This window comes from Symphalangus syndactylus, chromosome 11 (genome assembly GCF_028878055.3).
Source record: "Symphalangus syndactylus isolate Jambi chromosome 11, NHGRI_mSymSyn1-v2.1_pri, whole genome shotgun sequence".
Classification (NCBI taxonomy): Eukaryota; Metazoa; Chordata; class Mammalia; order Primates; family Hylobatidae; genus Symphalangus; species Symphalangus syndactylus.
The window spans coordinates 61,777,644-61,793,119 of record NC_072433.2 but is presented as its reverse complement, the minus strand read 5'-3'; the positions used below and the strand labels follow the sequence as shown (position 1 = coordinate 61,793,119).

General features: G+C 47.0%; 1 protein-coding gene across 1 annotated transcript in view; it reads left to right on the top strand.

Annotated features, from left to right (window-relative positions):
* The window catches only part of VWA3A (von Willebrand factor A domain containing 3A), a 55,752-nt gene that overhangs the window by 23,986 nt on the left and 16,290 nt on the right, over positions 1-15,476 (top strand). The window contains 7 exon segments of the mRNA XM_055299092.1: positions 1,451-1,570; positions 6,519-6,593; positions 6,898-7,042; positions 8,212-8,407; positions 9,678-9,748; positions 13,593-13,745; positions 15,379-15,469. Of these exon segments, the coding sequence (XP_055155067.1) occupies positions 1,451-1,570; positions 6,519-6,593; positions 6,898-7,042; positions 8,212-8,407; positions 9,678-9,748; positions 13,593-13,745; positions 15,379-15,469 (851 nt within the window).

Below are 15,476 nucleotides of genomic sequence, written 5' to 3'. Positions count from 1 at the left end.
AGGTAATGGATGCTGAGTTGGGAGAAACAATAGTTATCTATTACAGCCATTATTAAGATTCCATACCTTGTTTGATGAATTCATATTTACAAAGTATTATATTTTGTAATACCATATATCTATTATTATTATTATTATTATTATTAGAGACAGGGTCTCGCTATGTTGCCCAGGCTGGTCTCAAACTCTTGGCCTCAAGCGATGCTCCTGCCTCAGCCTCCCATCATGTTGGGATTGCAGGCATGAGCCACCGCACCTGACCACTATACATCTATTATGTAATCTTGTTCTTGAAGCAACCCTATGACGAGTCTCACAAGTATTTTATAGTTAAACTACTTAAACAAAGATCAGAGAGGTTTTGTGACTTGCCTAAAGCCACACAGCTGGTAGGAAGTGGAACTTGAACCAAGGTCTTCTGACTGTAAATCCCATAGATTTTCTTTTGCTATCCATAGCTGTCTCAAAATGAGAATGGGGCAGGAGGTGGGAATACAAGTTTGAAGTTGTAAAATTAGAGAAAGAACAAATGAGGCCAGAGATCTTAAAACAGAAAGACAGCAAACAAAAAGATAAAAATATTTTTCAAGAGGCCCAGATACACCTAATTCCTCATGTTACTTGCTCACCTGGTTTTCATTTTCCCTACAAAGACCCCAACCTATGGCGGGCATAGTGGCTCATGCCTGTATTTCCAGTACTTTGAGAGGCCAAGGCAGGAGGATCACTTGATGCCAGGAGTTCAAACCCAGCCTGAGCAACATGGGCAGACCCGGTCTCTAAAAAAAAAAAAAAAAAAAAAAAAATTTTTTTTTTAATTAGCCAGGCATGGTGATGTGTGCCTGTGGTCCCAACAACTTGGGAAGCTGAGGCAGGAGGATCTCTTGAGCCCAGGAGGTTGAGGCTTCAGTGAGCCATGATCGCACCACTGCACTCCAGCCTGGGCAACAGAGAGAGACCGTCTAAATATATACATATATATATATGTGTGTGTGTGTGTGTGTGTGTTCTTGAAGCAACCCTATGACGAGTCTTACAAATAGTTTATAGTTAAACTACTTAAACAAAGATCAGAGAGGTTTTGTGACTTGCCTAAGGCAATATATATATATATATTTTTATATTCTGACCTATAAAAATATTGAATGCTAATTCTTTAAAATAAATCTATGAAAATCATTATATGAAGCCCCTACCCCTTAAACCATCTCCACCATGAGGCTTTATTCCATTAAAGCATCTCCTGGGAGAGAAGGGGGGTTCCATGATCCCCTTAATCTACCATTGTAAGCCTACCTCTGTTGGCCTCAAACCACAGAGAAGATTTTGGCCAGCTACGAATCTGGCATGCAAAATTCCCCTGGAAAAAAACTTTAAATAGTAAAATGGAACAAAATAAACATTATCTCAGAGATTCGGTTCTCCTCTTAAAGCTCGTGTTTCCTTTTAGGGTGGTTGTACTGCTCGATATCTCTGCGACCAATTCCATGTACATTATTCATATCCAGCACTCCCTGCGGCTGCTGCTGGAGGAGCAGTTATCCAACAAGGACTACTTCAACCTCATCGCGTACGTGTCTCCTGGCTCCTGGGGGCAAGGGTGGGTCGTGTGTGTTTGGATGCCGTCATTGGGCTGAGGCTTTGGACGTTGCTGGACGATAGATATTGACGTCATGGTCACCTGGCCTCCTAGGATAGCCATCGGTTTATCTGATTTGGATGATCTTGTTTGGGACATTGAATAATTAAATGGTTGCAGGACTGTCCTACTGGGGCGAAGGTGATAAGTGACCCCATAACACACCACTTGATCAACCAGGATAAAGTAATTCAGCCCATTGGCTCATTTGGCTTCCAAGACGAAGTAGGCAAAAGAGGAAAGGGAGGATCCCAGCCATGCCCTAGTCTCAGTCCTCAGCCTGTCTCCAGCAAGCCACACCTTTTCAAACATTTAGGATTCCAATTCTGAATTTAAATTAAAATGGTATATATAAATTTGGCCAGGTGCAGTGGCTCACGCCTGTAATCTCAGCACCTTGGGAGGCCGAGACAGGAGGATCGCTTGCATCCAGGAGTTTGAGACCAGCCTGGGCAACATAGTGAGACTCCATCTGTGTTTTAATAAATAAATCAAATTATATGTATACATTTAATTATGTGTATATATATATATAAATGGTATGCAATTTTTAAAACTGTATAGTTTAGAATTAAATACAACAAAGATCAGAGAGGTTTTGAAGATTTGAACTTCAAAATTACATATAGTTTTTAAATTATATATAGTTTTAAAATCATATATAGTATATATAGTTTTAAAATCATATATAGTATATATAGTTGTAAAATGTTAATATAGTTTTAAAATTATATATTATATATAATTAAATATAGTACATATCTAGCATTTTTAATTTAAAAACTATATATATATATATAGTTTGTTTTTGTTTTTGTTTTTGTTTTGAGATGGAGTCTCGCTCTGTTGCCCAGACTGGAGTGCAGTGGCTTGATATAAGTTCACTGCAGCCTCCTCCTCCCAGGTTCAAGAATTCTTCTGCCTCAGCCTCCCAAGTAGCTGGGTCTACAGGCACACACCATCACACCTGGCTAATCTTTGTATTTCTAGTAGAGACGGGGTTTCGTCATGTTGGCCAGGCTGATCTTGAACTCCTAACCTCAAGTGATCCGCCTGCCTCGGCCTCCCAAAGTGCTGGGATTACAGGCTTGAGCCACTGAGCTCAGCCATAAAAACTATATATATAGTTTTTAAAATTGCATACTATTTTAACTAATAAGGGAAGAAAGAGAGAAAAGGAACCCACTTAAAATGTAGATTTTTATACAACCTCACACCAAATAGGGCATTTTCTAAATCTATTAAGTCAACAGTTAGTATTAGATATTATTCTGTACCAGAGCCCAATCATTCCTTAATAAACTCTACATAAAAATGTTTATGGTAACATTATAGATAAGGATTTTATTTATTTATCTACCCATTCATTCATCCAGCAATGTTTCATTGACAATCTGCCATGAACGAGTCCCTGTGCCAGGCACTGGGGAGATGGACATGAAGACACACAAAACTCATCCTCGAGGAACTCATGGCCTAATAGTGGGAGACAGGAATGTTAAGAAGTGCTGTTAAGCGTTTTCTATAGAAATGAGTAGATAGCTAGGTATGGGACTGCAAGGTATCAGTGGCAGGATCAGTCCATTCCACCTGGGTGGAGTAGGCTCAGGACATCTTAATGGAGCAAGTGCCCCTTTGGTGAGTCTTGATGAATGAGTAGATGTTTGCCTAGCAGCTGGGAATGATGGGGTCCTAGGGAGAAAGGGTGTTCCAGGTAGAGGCAACAGCATGAGCAGAGGCGTGAGGTATGATAGAACCTTAGGGACCATCAGGTAGTTCAGCATGGATATGGGGCTGAGAGGCAGAGATTGTGCATGACAGAAAAACCAGGTGATGGAGGATTGATATAGGCCATGCTCATGAGTTTCCTGTCCTACAGGATATAAAGGCACTGGAGGATTGCAAGCAAGGTACAAATACGATCGGGTTTGCGTCTTCAAATGCTCAAGCAATGCTGTGAAGGAGGAACTGAAGGGATGTAATACTGGAGGGAAGAGACCAGTTTGACTCTTGCAATTGCCTGCGCTAGTGTTGAGTGGGCTTGAGCCAAGGCAATGTGAATGGAAGAAAGAGTGCGTGGCCAGTGAGAATGCCATTATTAAAGTCAAAAATAACAGATGCTGGCGAGGTTGCAGAGAAAAACGAACACTTACACAGTTGGTGGGAGTGTAAATTAGTTCAACCATTGTGGAAAGCAGTGTGAAGATTCCTCAAAGACTTAAAAACAGAACTACCATTCAAAGCAGCAATCCCATCCCTGGGTACATACCCAAAGGAATATAACTCATTCTATCATAAAGACAAATGCACGTATATGTGCATTGCAGCACTATTCACAATAGCAAGAGATGGAATCAATGTAAATGCCCAACAGTGGTAGACTGGATACAGAAAATGTGGTACGCATATACCATGGAATACTATGCAGCCATAAAAAAGAATGAGATCATGTTCTTTGCAGGAACATGGATGGAGCTGGAGGCCATAATCCTTAGCAAACTAACACAGGAATAGAAAATCAAATACAGCATGTTCTCACTTATAAGTGAGAGCTAAATGATGAAAACACATGGACACATAAAGGGGAACAACACACACTGGGGGCCTATAGAGGGTGAGGGTGAGAGGAAGGAGATCAGGAAAAATAACTGATGGGTACTAGGCTTAATACCTGGGTGATGAAATAATCTATATAACAAACCCCCATGACGGGAGTTTACCTATGTAACAAACCTGCACACGTACCCCTGAGCCCAAAATAAAAGTTAATCAAGAAAGAGGTGCATGGAGGCTGGGTACAGTGGCTTGTAATCCCAGCACTTTGAGAGGCCAAGGCGGGCGGATCACAAGGTCAGGAGATCGAGACCATCCTGGCTAACACAGTGAAACCCCGTTTCTACTAAAAATACAAAAAATTAGCCGGGCGTGGTGGTGGGCACCTGTAGTCCCAGCTACTAGGGAGGCTGAGGGAGGAGAATGGCATGAACCCGGGAGGTGGAGCTTGCAGTGAGCCGAGATCACACCACTGCACTCCACCCTGGGCAACAGAGCGAGACTCCATCTCAAAAAAAAAAAAAAAAAAAAAAAAAAAAAAAAAAAAGGAAAGAAAGAGGTTCATGGAAGAGATTTTGGGGAATTAGAATCACTGGCTGTAGGGGGTGAAAGAATGGTGAAGAGAAGATGATGTCCCAAGAAGAACAGATCTCTGAAGGGAAAGATGGTTTTAAACATCCCGAGTCTGAGACACTCAAGAGTTTGGAGATCATTAAGAGGAGGAGGAGCTCCAGTGAGGAGACCTAGCCAAGAAATAAAGGGTTTTGAGCCATCAGCATTTTGATTATAGGAATGAAATAAATGGTAGTGCAGGGATCACGCCTGTGGAGATGCGAAGGGGAGAGAGAAGACAATCAAAGGCAGCACTTGCAAGACACCAGCATTTGAAGGGTGGGCAAAAGAAGGGAACCACCAAAGGAACACAAGAAAGAAGAACCCAGAGAGGTGGGAGGAAAACGAGAGAAAGGTGTTGGGATGCTATGTTAGTCCATTCCTGCACTGCTATAAAGGAGTACCTGAAGGTCAGGCGTGGTGGCTCACTCCTGTAATCCCAGCACTTCGAGAGGTCGAGGCAGGTGGATCACTTGAGGCCAGGAGTTCAAGACCAGCCTGGCCAACGTGCTGAAAACCCCATCTCTACTAAAAATACAAAAATAAGTGGGTCTCAGTGGTACAGGCCTGTAATCCCAGCTACTCCGGTGGCTGAGGCATAAGAATCACTTGAACCCAGATTTATTATCCAACAATAATAGGGATATATTTCCACTGGTGGAGGAATGGAGGGCATTCATTGTTCATCTCTACCAGGGAACACCCCCAGGGTGGAAGTTTGACTGCAATGGGTTGAGGAGGTGAGGAAGGGGTGGTATATTGTGTTTCCAGGGAGCTTGTCCACAAGGGGAAAGAGGAAAGAGCGAAGTCACTCATAGAGTAGCTTCCCAGTGGAAGGAGGATGTTCTTGTTAAGTATAGAGAGTCTGAAACAGGTAGAGAGGCGCGGGGGCAGAGGGAAGTGGAGAGAAGTTGGGCATGTGTGGAGGTGAGGGAGGAACTGTGGGGCAAAGTCTCAGAAGAGATGGGTGATGATGAGGTCAAAGGCCAGGTGGAGGAATTAATCTCAAACTAGAGAGGGGACAACTTTTCCTTCATAAAGGGTATAAATCCTCTTCTCAAGGATCTTAAATTCTGTCTTACAGGACAAATGAGACAATGTGGGTTTTCTGGATTTGGGGGTTTGTTTGTTTTTTGAGATAGGATCTCGCTCTGTTGCCCAGGCTGGAATGCAGTGGCACAATCATAGCTCACTACAGCCTCAGCCTCCTGGACTCAAATGATCCTCCCACCTCAGCCTCCTAAGTAGCTAGGTCGACAGACATGTGCCACTATACCCAGCTAATTTTTTTTATTTTGTAGAAATGGGGTCTTGCTATACTGCCCAGGCTAGAGGTGTATTTTTTTTCTTTACCAAATCCTGTTGATTACATAGATGTGTATTTAAAAAAAAAAATATATAGTATGGATAGGGAGGGGAAATGTGCAGTGAGAGAAGCCATGCTAGGGGAGGTTAAAGAGGGGGACACATGCCATAGCTCAACGCTTCAGAAAGGAAGCTGACCAACGCTGGCTCATGCTGTATCTTGGCTGAAGTATGTTGGGACATATGACCCACAAGGAAATCTCATGCCTGGCCCAGGCCAGTGACATCCTCACATTTCAGGGGATCTCATCAGAATTTTGTCCTCGCTAAAAGCCTACAAAGCCCAAAGAGCTGGGCCGCCAAGTGGACCTCCCCCAGCTTAAGAATGAACTCTCTTTGCTTCTTAAAGGTTTGGAAGCACAACTGAAAGCTGGAGGCCTGAGATGGTTCCCGTGAGTGACAACAATTTACAAAGTGCCTGGCGGTAGGTGATGGGCAGAGACTTCGTGGGGCTGTGTCTGAGGGAAGGTTTGCGGGCATCGTTTTCTCTGTCCCCCCTCCACCAGGAAGTAGCTCTCTAGAGTCCCTGACCTCAAACAGCCATGGGCAGAAATCAGAAAACAGCTTCCTTCTGTCTGCTGCTCTCCCAACCTGGCCGTCTTCACTTTATGAGAGTGATGACATCGACTCCATCACATCTGAGATGGAAAAGGCTCTCAACCACTCCCAAAAGGTATGCCCTAGGCATGGGCCAATAACCCTCAGCATGGCCATCTCTGCCTCCCCAGGTGGGCCCTGAACCTGCGGTGTCGGGGCAGCAGGAATGTTCTCAGTGCCCTGCGGAAGGCTGTGGAAGTGGACTTCAAGGACAAAGACAAACACCAATCGCAGGGAATCTACCTCTTCACTGGGGGCATCCCCGACCAGGACATGGTGGGTAGGCCACATCCTGGGTGTCCATTATCCTTTGTGACCTCATCCGTCTTCCCCCAGGTGGATACCTTGCCAAGGTTTCTGCCGCATGATTTCTAAACCAGTGCTTCTCAAACTTTAATGTATAGACAAGCACCTAAGGATGCTGTTAAAATGCAGGCCCTGGAGACCAGGCTGGGCAACATAGTGAGACCACATTTCTACAAAAATTTAAAAAATAACCTGTCATGGTGGCACATGCCTGTAGTCCCAGCTACTCAGGAGGCTGGGGTGGGAGGATCGCTTGAGCTCAGGTGCTCGAGACCAGCCTGGACAACATAGCAACAAGACCCCATCTCTACAAAAATAAAATTTAAAAAATTAACCAGATGTAGCCAGGCGCGGTGGCTCATGCCTGTAATCCCAGCACTTTGGGAGGCTGAGGCAGGCAGATCACCTGAGGTCAGGAGTTTGAGGCCACCTTGACCAACATGGAGAAACTCCATCTTTACTAAAAATACAAAATTAGCCGGGTGTGGTGGCACATGCCTGTAATCCCAGCTACTCGGGAGGCTGAGGCAGGAGAATTGCTTGAACCTGGACGGGGAGGTTGCGGTGAGCTGAGATCACGCCATTGCACTCCAGCCTGGGCAACAAAAGCGAAACTCCGTCTCAAAAAAAAAAAAAAATTAACCAGGTGTGGTGACATGTGCCTGTAGTCACAGCTACTTAGGAGGCTGAGGCAGAAGGATTGCTTGAGCCCAGGAGGTCAAAGCTGCAGCGAGATATGTTTATGCCCCTGCACTCCAGCCTAGGCAACAGAGCGAGACCCTGTCTCTTTAAAAAACATACACACATACACACATACATACATAGTGCAAATCCTGGTTCAGTAGGTCTGGGATGGGGCCTGGGAATCTGCATTTCTAGCAGGCTTCCAGGGGATGTGGATGCTACTGGTCTAGAACATGCCTGGTATCAGGAGGCTCTCAGGTCCAGCTCCCCAACCACACTCTGTTAAAATATTGAGAGAAACTGCAACCCAGGCTCATCTCTTTCCATCCTCGTGCCAAGGACTGGACCAGGCACAGAGAAGGCCCTGGAGAAACATGGCCAGGCTGGGCTGCCCAGAGCCCCACAGCTTCAAGGCCCTCAGCTGCTGGCCCCTCCTACCTTCTCTTCCCCACCAGCCTACACTCAGCGCCTACATGGCCGAGGCCTGTGGCGGCTGCGACCTCCAGCTGAACGTGTGTCTATTCTACGTGGGCGAGCCAAAGATGGACACCACACCCCCTGCCTGCTATGCCAGTCGCACTGACACGGCTGCTGCCTACAAGGAGGCCACCCAGGCTGCAGGTGGCCGCTTCCACTGGTTTGGAGACACAGGTACATGAGTGTTTCCTCATCCCTTCGGCTCATTCCAAACAGTTGTCTCAGCACCAGCATAGCTCCCTTAGACCACAGATGTATTCCAGAAAAGCAGCTTGTGAAAATCACATTTTAAAATGTAAAACTGTTCCTCTGAAGATAGCAGTGATGGTTGCACAACAATATGAATGTACTTAATGCCACTGAATTGTACACTTTTAAATGATTGAAATAGTAAGTTTGATGTTATGTGTATTTTACTGCAATTTTTTTAAGTTAAAAAAATTAGGCCAGGAACAGTGGCTCAAACCCACAATCCCAGCACTTTGAGAGGCCAACACGGTCAGATCACTTGAGATCAGGACTTTGAGACCAGCCTGGCCAACATGATGAAACCCTATCTCTATTAAAAATACAAAAAAATTAGCCAGGTGTGATGGCACACACCTGTAGTCCCAGCTACTCGGGAGGCTGAGGTACAAGAGAATCGCTTGAACACAGGAAGCAGAGGTTGCAGTTAGCAGAGATCACACCACTACACTCCAGCCTGGGTGACAGAGCAAGACTCTGTCTCAAAAAAAAAAAAGAAGAAGAAGAAGAAGTAAAACTCTAAAAGCATATTATGGGTCAGGTGGTGGCTCACACCTGTAATCTCAGCACTTTGGAAGTTGAGGCGGGCAGATTGCTTGAGGCCAGTTCAAGACCATCCTGGGCAACATAGCAAGACTCTGCCTCTACAAAAAAAATTAAAAATTAAAAAAATATATAATTTAGAATGTCATAGAATGTCAGACTAGAAGGCACCCTAAACATCCCTTAGATTGTTTTTCGAAGGGTGGTATGTTCACAGCACATGGTTGGCAAGATAGTTGTACATGGTACACAAAGCAATATTTTTTTTAGAGACAGGGTCTCCCTCTGTCACCCAGGCTGGAGTGCAGTGGTGCCATCATACTTCACTGCAGCCTCAACCTCCTGGACTCAAACAATCCTCCCACCCCAGCCTCCTGAGCAGCTGGGACTACAGGTGTCCACCACCATGCCCGACTAATTTTTTAAATTTTTTTTATAGATAAGGGGTCTCACTATTTTGCCCAGGCTGGTCTTGAACTCCCAACCTCAAGCAATCCTCCCTCCTCAGCCTCCCAAAGTGCTGGGATTACAGGAGTAAGCCACCATGCCCAGCCCTCGAGTCACCTCCAGGTGGCTTTCTAGTATCCAGATGATGGGGACACTTGCCAGGATCCACACCCTGTCTCACCTTGCTCACGATGTGCTTTGTTTCCAGGCATTTATGAGAGCGATGACATCAACTCCATCATGTCTGAGATGGAAAAGGCTGTCAACTATTCCCAAAAGGTATGCCCTGAGCATGGGCCAGTGACTGCACTGCCCTCTGTATTCATTTCCTGGGGCTAACATAAATGCCACAAACTTGGTGGCTTAAAATAACAACCATTGATTCTCTCACTTCCAGAGGCTGGAAGTCTGAAATCAAGGTGTCAGCAGGGCCAGGCTCCCCCTGAAGGCTCTGGGTAGAATCTTTCCTTGCCCCTCCCTGCCTTCTGGTGGCAATTGGTGTTTGTTTGTTTGTTTGTTTTTAATTGCACTGGTTGCTCTTTTAAAATGGCAAGGAAGACTTTACTTAAGACTATTGCAATAGGGGAGAGAGATTGAACTCAACTCTAAATAATAGCAAAATAGCTGGAGATTTATAGCCAATGAGCAGAGTCAGTGGATGGAAAATTACTAAGAGAACTGGATAAATATGACAGGTAAAACGATTCTTGTTAAACAGAGCTCTTGCTAAAGGCAGACAAAAGGCTTAGACATCAAAAATAGAACTGTCCACCTGTAATCCCAGCACTTTGGGAGGCCGAGGCGGGCTGATCGCTTGAGCCCAGGAGTTTGAGACCAGCCTCGGCAACATGGTGAACCCTCATCTCTATTAAAGAATTTTTTTAAAATCATTAAAAAAAGATATCTCAGATGGGAGATGAAGAACTTGATTGGATATCAAGGATGGGACAGGTCTCACTAAACTGACTTAGAATTCTTTGCCAAAACTGAGTTCAGCAGGCCAAGGTCAAGGCCTTATTGAGAAGATGGTTTAGAGGAGCCTGGCTAAAGTTTGGTCAAGGAGGGAGTCCTTGTCACCAGCAATCTCTGGCATTCCTTGGCTTGAGGAGCGTAACTCCAGTCTCTGCTTCTGTCTTCACACGGCTGTTTTCCCTCCGGGTGCATCCCTTCTCCTCTTACATGGACAACAATCAGATTAGATTAAGGGCCTGTGCTACTCCAATACTTTACATCTGCAAAGACCCTATTTCTATGTAAGGCCACATGCACAGATCCTGGGGTTTCAGAATTCAACATATCCTTTTGGGGGACACACCTCATCCCATGTCAGCTTCCTTCTTCATGTCCTAATCCACTGAGACCCAAGGCTTAAGAAGAAATGACTGTCTCCTAGAAGCCATTGGTTTTAGGTCTGTGTGCTGCACATTCTGGCCTCCTTTGAGTTCCTTAAACACATCAAGGTTATTGCTAAACCCATTCCTAAGCTCAGGGCCTTTGCACCTGCTGTTTCCTCTGTCCTTCCCATCCCAGACCTTCCATGGCCTGCTCCTTGTCATTGGTTAGGGTTTTGTTTTTTGTTATGGGGGGTTTTTTTTGAGACAGAGTCTCACTCTGTCGCCCAGGCTGGAGTGCCGTGGTGCAATCTCAGCTCACTGCAACCTCTGCCTCCTGAGTTCAAGCAATTCTCCTGTGTCAGCCTCCCAAGTAGCTGGGACTACGGGTGCCCACTACCACGCCTGACTGATTTTTGTATTTTTTAGTAGAGACAGGGTTTCATCATGTTGGCCAGGCTGGTCTCGAACTCCTGATCTCAGGTGATCTGCCTGCCTCGGCCTCCCAAAGTGCTGGGATTACAGGCGGGAGCCACCAGACCTAGCCTATTAGTTAGTTTAGACACACTAAAATGTTACTTCCTCAGAGAGAGAGGAGTTGAGCAGGACAAGATACAATGAGAGAGGTAGGTAGGGGCCAGATAACGTGAGGAGCAATGAATATCTAAGGAAGAATTCCCTGGACTTGCAAGTGATTGAACAGGCAATGTGAAAGAGAAGACATCCAAAGTGACCCCCATGCTCCTCACTGGGGCACCCAGTAGACAGTGAGGCCATTGACCAAGATGGAGAAAACAGGAGGAGGAGCCCATGGAAGGACGGAGAGGTGCAGGGAAGGCGGGTCTGGGACAAGGGTGAGTTTGTGGAGCCTGCGAGATAACAAGTGAGGGTACCCTAAAGGCAGGTGGGAAAAGACATGGCTGGAGATGGAGATTTAGGGCAGTTCAAGCCACAATGATGGACAGAGGGCACTTAGCAAGGCCCTGGTCGAGGCAGTGGAGTGAGGGAGCCTGTGAAGGAGACTCCTGGACTCCACCACTTGCAGAAGGACTCACTTCCCAGACTGAATTGTGGACTCCTGGGAGGGGGGGGCCACATCTCCATCTTCTATTCCTTTGTGGCCACTGGATCTGCAGATCTGTGGCTCCCCCTGCGTGCCTGTGCTGTCTTCCCCAAAAGAGACCCTTTTAGTACTTTTAAAATATCCCTTCCCAGCTGGGTGCAGTGGTTCATGCCTGTAATCCCAGCACTCTGGGAGGCCGAGGCAGGCCGATCACAAGGTCAGGAGATCAAGACCATCCTGGCTAACATGGTGAAACCCCATCTCTACTAAAAATACGCACACACACACACACACACACACACACAAATTAGCTGGGTGTGGTGGTGCGCACCTGTAATCCCAGCTGTTCAGGAGGCTGAGGCAGGACAATCCTTGAACCCAGGAGGCAGAGATTGCAGTGAGCCGAGATCACGCCACTGCACTCCAGCCTGGGTGACAGAGCGAGACTCCATCTCAAAAAAAATAAATAAATAAAAAATAAATAAATATCCCTTACCCTCGGGTGCACATAGTCCCATTCCCTCATCTGATAAACTCATTCATGTGGTGTTAATGGGCAATGACTGCGTAATTCACCTTTCCAGAGGATGCTTATTTACATTTGAATGGTGTCTTCTGGAGCTTTGATTGAAAATAATTGCGGGGGAACCAGTCAGGCTGTTGAGAAAATGGTAGGCAAAAGGCACTGAGTATTACACCATTAGTCTGCCAGCATCTGGAATCAGCCCTGGCATGCGGCAAGCTGACCGGCCCACAAGTGGAGGCCACAGTGTCTCACAGTGGAAGGGTGCTGGCTTTGGAACCAGACCCACCTGGTTTGAATTGAAGTTTCTCTACACACTGATAAGGTGGCCTTAGATGAGAACCTTAAGCTCACAGAGCTGTAACTGTAATAGATCTGTTGCCAGGTATGCATGGCAAGTCAATGCGCAGAGATACTGGGTTGCAGCAGAGAAAAGAAGTTTAATTGTAGGACTGTCAAACAAGGAGATGGGAGGGAACCTCAAACCCATCTCCCTGCGGAATTTGGCGTTAAGGTTTTTAAGGGTTTTGCAGTGGGCTGAAGTAAGGAGATCATTGACTAGTTGGGTGCAGGCTGGAGTCATGGGCGGGGGAGATGAAGAAGCTGTGTTCTCATGCTGTTCCTGTTCCTCTGGGGGTCTTCAAACTGGTTGGCATCAGCTGCTTTGCTGGAATTTGGGTCTGAAAAACATCTTAAGTAATTCTTAAACAAAAGCCTTGTGTTTCTGATGTCAGAAATCCTATCTAGAGGAACAACGGGGATGCAAACAGCCAGGATCTGGTGCTATGTGACTTTAGGTTACAAAGAAGTGGGGCTATGTGCAGCCTGATCAGGGCTTCATGTTAAGCCAGAATTCTTGTTAACTCTGTGATGACAGCTTCAGAGCTTTGGTTTCCTCATCTGTAAAATGGGGAGATGACAGCACCTACCCTACAGGCATAGCTGACGTGACTTGTAGGCATGAGGGTTGGAGACCCCCAAGTATTCACTAGCCCGGAGCCTGTGCCTCCCAGGCCCCCATACCTGGTCCTCACTGTTGTTCATAGGATTGGTCCACAGCACTCTCAGCCCCAGGTGGCTTTCTAGGCACAAAAAGGGGAGTCCAGGGGATGTCAGAGGTTCCAGTGGATACAGTCCCTCCTGCTGTGTGTGTGTGTCTCTCCAAAGTAGCTCGGGGTGCCACTGACCCCCCCAATCCCACTGCAGTGTGCCTTCCTCATGGCCTCCCTGAAGAACCGTTCAGGAAAAGAACTGGGAAGTTCAGCCCTCCTGAAAGAAAAACCAAAGACACTTCAGCTAAGAAGTCAGCCCAAGAAGCTCTGCCCTCCCAGGCCCACCGCCCCCTTGGGGGCCAGAATGGTTTGACTCCCCCACTAATAACATGCAGAAGATTTGGTTTCCTGTTTGTCTTCTGGTCTTTCCTGGGTCTTAAAATGGCTGGGGCCAGCAGGGATGGGGGTGGGTGCTTCAGTGGTGAGTGTCCTGTGGGTGCCTCTTGCCCAGGCCTCCAGGGGGAAAATCTCCCCCAGGGGGCCAGCTCCTCAGCTCTGGGGCTCCTCTGGCCTCCCCCACCCCACCCTTGGCTCTGCCAGCCTATCCCAGCCTTTTCCCTACCTGGTACTGAGGATGCCACAGAATTGACATCCACCTGTTTCATTTGATGGCTTATCCTGGAGGATCTCTCGGGGGCAAAGGAATTAGGGTCTCTAAGGGCTCTTCCCGCTGCCGCCCAAGACTTTGCAGGGGCTGATAGGAGCCTGAGGGTGGGCTGCGCCTGCTAGGGGCTTATCCCCATTCACAGCCTATCAATTCTGTCCTCCATAAAATACCCACCCACCTTGGCAATCAGAAGGGCTCTAGAGGACAGACCCCAGAGGCACTTATGCTTGTGAGCAGACTGGGAGGGACACCTGTGAGTCCCTCAGCATTGCATGACTCAGACCCTGTGAGTGCAGCCCATGTTCAGAATGTAGAAATCTATCCCAGACAGTAGGTAGCAGATTCCCAGCCAAAGGGCTGCCTTTCCAGGACAGCCTGTGTAGCCGGGCTCTGCCCTCGTTCAGGGAACTCCACCAGGTTTCAGGACCCAGCTCAGGCACTTCACCCCCTCCTCAGGGACTGCCTCTTGAGCCTTCAGTGCTTCCTGAGTGCCTCCTGAAACCAGGCCGGGTGCTCCCTAGACAGTGACTGTTTAATGACCACCACACTCCAGTTGTGGCTGAGAATGAAGGAACTCTTAAAACTGAGGTGTCTGGGCCAGGTGCCGTGGCTCACACCTGTAATCCCAGCACTTTGGGAGGCCAAGGCGGATGGATCATGAGGTCAAGAGATCGAGACCATCCTGGCCAACATGGTGAAACCCCCTCTCTATTAAAAATACAAAAATTAGCCGGGTGTGGTGGCGGGTGCCTGTAATCCCAGCTACTCGGGAGGCTGAGACAGGGAGAATTGCTTGAACCTGGGAGGCAGAGGTTGCAGTGAGTCGAGATCACGCCGCTGCACTCCAGCCTGGGTGACAGAGCCAGACTCCGTCTCAAAAAAGAAAACAAACAAACAAAAAAACTGAGGTGCCTGATAAGGCACAGAAGTTACCTAAATTTCTGTTGTCATGCTGGAGGCCCAGACATCCCAGTCCATTAGGAAGAGGGGCAGGTAACTGATGAAAAAAATTCTGGCAAACCCCCATAGCTCTCTCACTAGCAGCTCTCTCACTCTCATCTCATACACATAGACGTGCATACATACACATATGCACATGCACACACATGCATATACACTCATACACACATGTACACACCCATACTTTTTCACCTCAAAACCCAGAGTCCCCTCTGAATCTGCTGCAGGAGAGGGGCCAAACCTGTCTGAGGAGTCCCCTCCCTTAGGCTCCTCCCTACAAAATGTCCTGATTTACAGATTGAGGTCAGGGTAACTGGGGTCCTGCCTGACACAGGGAACACTCCTCTGATGGGAAAGATCGCCTGTTTTCTAGAGCATTAAAGATGACCCTGACAGAGAGAAGAGCCCCCCGCTGAAATCTCTGAAATGGCGTCCACTCAGCAGCACAGTTGGCATCTCACCAGGTAAGGC